Source organism: Malus domestica, chromosome 14 (genome assembly GCF_042453785.1).
Source record: "Malus domestica chromosome 14, GDT2T_hap1".
Classification (NCBI taxonomy): Eukaryota; Viridiplantae; Streptophyta; class Magnoliopsida; order Rosales; family Rosaceae; genus Malus; species Malus domestica.
Window position 1 is genome coordinate 4,426,209 of NC_091674.1, and position 6,874 is coordinate 4,433,082.

General features: G+C 37.2%; 1 protein-coding gene across 2 annotated transcripts; it reads right to left on the minus strand.

Moving 5' to 3' along the window:
• Nucleotides 1–1,180: 1,180 nt before the first annotated feature.
• On the minus strand, nucleotides 1,181–6,667 carry LOC103454191 (E3 ubiquitin-protein ligase RHF2A-like). Of its 2 annotated transcripts, XM_008393783.4 has the most exons (11): nucleotides 6,485–6,667; nucleotides 6,272–6,343; nucleotides 6,046–6,194; nucleotides 4,782–4,922; nucleotides 4,613–4,659; nucleotides 3,652–3,714; nucleotides 3,466–3,571; nucleotides 2,684–3,066; nucleotides 2,458–2,565; nucleotides 1,973–2,341; nucleotides 1,181–1,459 (listed from the first exon to the last, which is right to left on the minus strand). In XM_008393783.4, the coding sequence occupies exons 3-10, from the start codon at nucleotides 6,049–6,051 to the stop codon at nucleotides 2,026–2,028; spliced, it is 1,170 nt and encodes a 389-aa protein (XP_008392005.2). In that variant the 5' UTR covers nucleotides 6,052–6,194; nucleotides 6,272–6,343; nucleotides 6,485–6,667; the 3' UTR covers nucleotides 1,181–1,459; nucleotides 1,973–2,025. The 2 variants fall into 2 exon arrangements, with proteins under 2 accessions (XP_008392005.2, XP_017177991.2); XM_017322502.3 differs by lacking the exon at nucleotides 6,485–6,667 and having other exon boundaries at nucleotides 1,181–1,479; nucleotides 6,272–6,478.
• Nucleotides 6,668–6,874: the final 207 nt, after the last annotated feature.

Below are 6,874 nucleotides of genomic sequence, written 5' to 3' on the forward strand. Positions count from 1 at the left end.
GATCCCTTGATAGTAGGTGGTATTTGAGTTCCGGAAGAATGAGGGAATGGGGAATCCATTTTTCATACCCATAATGCCCTCACATAATTAATGAGGGAATGGGGAATCCATTTTTCATACCCATAATGCCCTCACATAATTGCTGAAATTCCAATGATAAAACCAACTCCCGTGCCCACCAGCGCTAGTTTGTCTGCTTCTCCCTCACTACCGCCCCCTTTCTGTCTTCCAAATGCCACATACCCACCATCATCTTCCTAGACAACAACGACAACTAGAAAACAAGATCAAGCGAAAGCTAAAGAAGAACCCATTTTAGTTATTTATTTTTAACACAATGCTAAAACCCAAACTCCTCATATTCAAATCAACATGATATACCCCGTAAACTAAACTTCAAAGAAATTACATCACCACAACCAGCACTTCCCATAGGCCTCAAACCCACTGTGAATTTCAAATTGTTGAAAGATGATTGAGGCAGAGATAGAGAGAACGGTTGGGTTGGGGTTTGGTTGGTTAGTTTTTTATTTTTAATTTTATATCAATTGACTTGATTTCCTACAAGTTCTTATAAAATATTTATTTATAATAAAGGGCATTTTAGTAATCATACAAATTTTCATTCCGATTCAAGTGAATTAGTAAACAACTTATATTCAAACAAGACCATTTACACTCTGATTCCAAAAAACTGTAGTAAACAGCTTTAATGGAAATCTGGATTTCAATTCTCCTCAATTCAATTCCCCCTCAATCCAATTCCATCTATTTTGATTACAGATTAGTAAACGGGCCCAATATACTACATATACACGTTTTATTATATCAGCCGGCTTGAGAAGTGGATCCTGTTTTGCGAGATGTGAGACAGCCAGTCCATTGGCATGCAAAGCCGAATGTCTGGGACTGGCTGTCTCACGTCCCTCAAAACGACATCGCACTCCTCAAGTTGTTCCTGTATTACACAACATAACAGGAGGGAAGACAGAAATCACAATTCAAGAGGACAACCTAGAAAGCATTTGGTACCTTAACTAAAGGGTAGGTAGATTTTACTCACTCAGTTCCATCCTAAAATGTTCTAAACGAAAATTTCAGTGCCCGATTGAAACGAGAAAATGTGTAATGGCAATTATGGCATACTGGTCTGCAGATTATTTATCATCTACAGGCGATAGACTCAGAAACGCTTCCATAACATTTCTCCTTAGCATCCAAAACAGTTCAGTGCCAACATAGACCATCCATACATAATTAAAGCACTATACGACGGGTTATATATGAAAATATATACATAGATATACCCATTTGTAGAATGTATGTGTCCAGATAATTGCTCTTCTGTCAAGACCTCCTCTTTATTTGAATTCAGACCCCAATCGAGATAGTTTTGACATACCCGAATCCTTTAACTCCGGCCTGAAGTGCAAAGCATCTCAACCTCAGCATCCCATGTCTGGAGCAAAGGGTAACAACCTTAGAGTTAAAACCCACACCAAAACTCAGACAACTTGGATCAATATAAAAGGTGTACAAATAAATTTAGATTTGAAACTTAGAAAAACTTCTAGCGAATTAGTTGAATTAAGGTCTTTCGTTATTTCTAACATGCACACAAAAACCAAAAAAAACACTAAAGAACAAAGGCGGCAGAGATAACTGTCATCCTAATCGATAAAGCCGCCAGCTAGACGGCATACAGTAAAATCAGACGTGATCATGTGATTAAGAGCAAGACTGTTGAAAGAGGAATGTTCAAAGGGTCAAGTGATAGGCCTGAGGCGCTGTGCACACACAAAATAGCACGCTAGCACATAATTCAAATCAAAATTGTAATTTCTTACTGCATCACGGGGCCTTAATAAGTAACAATGGTGGTAGAAACAAGTCGTAAATAAGGTGGCATTGGTGATGAAGTGGTTTACTTCGATACCAAAATAACAAAATTCAAGCCAACATTATTACTCACCTTAATTATGAAATGCTGAGGATAGATGCATTGCTGAAACAATTAATAGCAGATCAATGTGAAGTGGAACCTGCGGCACAAGTAGTACCAGGCCTATTGTTGTCGCTCAAAGGGTTTTCTCCACGGATCTCTGCACGGTTCTGGTTCCTCTGCTCTGCAGCAGAACCATCTGGATTCTGATTCACTACAGAAGACTGGTTGTCTGTACTATTGTCTCTTGTCTCAAGGCGCTCCATCATTCGAGATACGGTGGCAATTCCAGCATTAACCTCTCTACGAACTTCAGAACTGAGTTCCGACATAGAAGGGCTACGGGAGAACAGCCTCTCCTTCAATCCTCGTGTACTCCTCGAAAATGATTCCTTGTACCTCAAGTACAAATACAACAAATGAAATGGTAAAGAGAAAACCAAATGTATACACACATGCACATTAAACTAGTAAGGTGGTGTCCAAAATAGATCAGTGGTCACTTCATATCATACCTCATTGACATGGAATTAAACTTAGATTTCAGAGACTCTGAAAGAGAGTGAAGTTCTGATGGTCCTGCTCTGTCCTGATCCAACGATGAGGCATGGCTAGTAGAGCTCCTACAAAAAGATACTAAATAGTCATACAAATGTGAAATGCCTAGCATAGAAGTACATAAAGAATACTACCAGTGACTAAATGGTCATATAAAATGCAACATACGAAAATTATTATTACCAATGACTAGAGGAATTTCCTTGACGATTTCTATGCATGCGTGAAGACCCAGATGGTGAGGAAGAAATTCCATCAGTCTGAACAGAAGGATATTGTGCACTCCTTTGTGATGATTCATCCACATCTGAAGTAAGTGGGGTAGATGGACTTGCTACAGTTATTTCAGCTGGTTCACCGTCCCCTCCTGGGGCATGAACAGGACCAAGAGGAGATGCACTAGGATGTGTAGAAGGTACCGAGAAGTGTGGATGACCACGAGCAGATGATCGGCTCTGATGGCTTTCCCTTCTACCATGGTGATGGGCCCTTCCCATAGAAGCAGCAGCGGCCAAGTGCTGAATGATGCGCTCTTCAAGTTCAGCATTGGTAGTACCCACAGGTAACTGAATTCCATTTCATAAACCCATTAAATACCATAATGAAACAATCTTAAAATTCATAACTTTAGGGAGCATTTGATTGACCAGACTAGGGCTGGATTGGGCTATTTAACACCGATTCCTAACTTGGACCAAACACGGGGTTAGTTAACAACTGGATAATATGGGATTATACCTTCTTTATGTGGGCTTAGACCATATAAAATGAGGGGACTAAATAGAACCAACCCAACCCAACCCAACTCAAACCAATTCAATCCAATCCAATCCCTATAATTAGTCCAAACCAACTCAATCCTATGTATCAAACATGCCCTAAATATTTTATTTTTGTACCTTGTAATGCTTTAAAGAACCAAAGACTTATTCAAACAAAAAAAACAACGAAAGAATATGACAGACATGCTGAAATTGAAAATCGCCAAGGGTGGGATGATGAAATATAGTTGCATTTCTTGCTGTCTCCCTAAATCTTCTCTCCCGTTCTACTCCCTCCAGTAATTCTTGACTGCCAAAATACATACACGTTTCAGTTAACTCCAAGTAAATAATTATAACACGTCAACATAAATAATGACAAAAACAAACCTGCAAGGATCCTTCAAGCTAATGGGTTGCCAACACATGGGACATTGAGAGCTTCGCTGGCACCTATATGAATGTACAATATTGTTAGATTCTGAGAGTGTCTACCTGTCCCAATTTGAATAGTTATTGATGAACTAAGGATGGCTTTTAAACGCGTATGTATGTGCATGGAGTTCGTGCAAGATAAAACTTGAAACACAGTCTTAAAGCCAATAAAGGCTATGTCAAGTGACCAAAAAACCTTACAACTGAATCTCTCATAACCAGATGAGATCCAGAATATTAACATCTTCATGAAGTCATAGTTTAAATTCACATTTACAGGGAAATAGAACTAGAAGGAAAACATATCAGCTAAGTCACTGACCCCCATAATAAAGAATGGTTCTATTGCCACAATTCATATATCCTCGCCCCAACCACAGTTTAAAGGATATTAATCAACTCTCCCACCCCCATCATTCCCATACTGCCGCATCTCCTGATCCTTCCATATCCCTAATCTTTATCTTCGCTAAGTAAAGATGGTGGTTTCCATGGAATATGCATAGAAGGCAAAATATATCAGCTAAGGTCACTGGACCCTATATAATAAATAGTGGTGCTATCCCCACACCCAATTCAAATATTCCCACCCCAACCACAATTTTTAAGAATATTAATCAACCCTTCCCACCCCCATTATTCCCGTAAGTGCCGCATCTCCTGTTCCTTCCATATCCCTAATCTTAATCTTTGCTAAGTAAAGACGGTGGTGTCCATGGATGCTGCCCATGGTAGTGCAGTGCCCTAAAAAAACTTGTACTGCTTGGTGCAAAAAACTGGCCTCAAATAGAGGTAAAAAATAGACTTGCTTAAAAGTTAAAATAAGTTTAATGAAAAATCAAATACAAATTAATAAATAAAAAGTAAAATAAATGATGTTAGTAAGATCCATGATTGAAACTAATATGCTTTATACCACTCAAGGATGCAGTGGAGGTGAAACTCATGCTTGCAAGAAGTAACCTGCAAAGCAAGACATGGAATGTGATTAAAGGAAAATCTATATAAGATCACGAAAGAGTACAAAGCATAAGATTCTCATGTGCAAGGAGAAAACAAAAAGGTGGATACACTTGATATATTACCACTGATGGATCACTGTCACAAAACTCATCAAGGCATATGCTGCAGGCTTCGCCATAATCCTCTTGTATTCCCCCTTCCACAAATGCAGCAGCTGATATCATATGACTTTCAGCATCCTTTGCCTCCATTTTATTTGGAATCTTTTGACACACAAAACCCAATTTCAACATTGATCAGTAGAGCACATCGTTTGTGAAAAGTAGCATAATTAAATCCCAAACGGAATGAGCATCTATTCTTAAAGAGTTAGCCAATCTCAGTTCTAAAAATTTTAGAAGTAAAACAAGTAAAGCTGCTGGCTAAGTTAATAAATTCTCATGAGTAGCCAAGATTATAAACCCAACTCAAGGAACCTCAACCTATCAACTGAGGCTGGCGACACTAATATCTTAGGTCTTATGACTCTTATCCTACTTAAATTATCTGGGACCACATCCACCGTTATTTTTTGGAAAATCGTTTCCTAGTTTACCATTGTAACCATTCCTGCCTTCCTCTAGTTCCCTTTTTCTATTTGTGAAAACTAACATTCGTTAAATTGAACTGAAAAAGTAGCGTTTCTTAAAATGCTGAATTATATCAATAAAAACTGAGATGGAGAAATTCACACACTGTTTCATCAATACAAAATAAAAACTACTCTTCTGTTTAGATAAAGAAAATCACTTTGTTCTCAAATATGTTGACTGATCCAGGTGAAAGTTTGTATATGTTTTAAAGGATTTTGAAATGTTCATGTAGCATGCAGAACTCCAAACTATATCTTTCATAGTTGTATCAGAGATTAACGAATGCTTTGTTTAACATACACACATATCATCATTCATCCATCCATTCCATCCATTTGCTTATCCGAATATACAAATACAGTCGCAAATATATGAAACCCAGAGGAAGCAATAAACTTAATAATCAAATCCCCTGCATCCAAGTTCAAATTCCCCTCCCCGTAGTTTTTATTAGATTAGAATATCCTCGAATACAAAAATATAGGATCATTAAAATTTAAAAATAAATAACTCCCTTAGACAGGATAACATTTTCTTTAACATACACACATATCCTCAATTATCCATCCATTGGTTCATTCAATTATACATACATATTCAATTATATGAAACCCAGATGACATAATACTCTCAATAATCAAATCAAAGCAACAACATAATTGAAAAGAAAATCAAAATTCAATCCTAAGAATAAAAAAGATTACAACTTTAATCAAATTCCAAATAAAAAATTGGTGGCTTTTGATGGGTTTACCTCCATTAAGGGTATTAGAGATGGCAGTCAAGAAATTCAGAGAAGAACGGCCATGAAATTGCAGCAGATCGAGCTCTGAATTCCCCAACCAGAAAACCCCACTAGAGATTCATCGCCAGCAGGCCGGCAGCAAACAAAACAAAACCACCCTACAATTAAGCGGTGCACAGTTGATTGATCAATGTTGAAAAAACAGAAGGATAAAAAAAATTAAAGATAATTTTACCTTCAAATTTGGATGTGCAGTGCTGGTTCCTGGTTGGTTTGTTTTTGTTTGGAAAATTCAGGTTTTATATTGCTGTATTATTCACGTAAACAAAATCAGCTTCAGAAAATTACGGAATGCAAAGTGTTTTAACGTCTTGAATGAATATAATCTACATTTCGAGGAAGATATTAATTTCTCTTAATTATATGTTAAAATATTAAGATTACGAACATTATTTTTTTCTGAAAATAATTTATGTTCCTTCCCCACTTCCCACTTTTTTGAGAATTTTCTTTGCTTTATTTGTTTTGTCTTTTTTGTGCGTTGGAAAACAAACCCCACCCCCGCAATCACGACATGTCACAATAGATGGGGTCACAGGGAGAGGCCTCAAGATTCGACACCACCCATCGAAGAAATTTTTCAGTTCAGGGCACGGGTGTTACGCCATAAGTTATAGAAAAGGGAGGCAGGTTGTCTGCCCTACTATTACGGTGTCTTTTTTATTCATTTTTATTTGTGCGGTTATGATTAAATCACGTCAATATTTTATATTAATTTTTTTATAGAGATAATAAAATAAAAATGAATAGGAATATAAAATGTTGACGTGGCTTAATC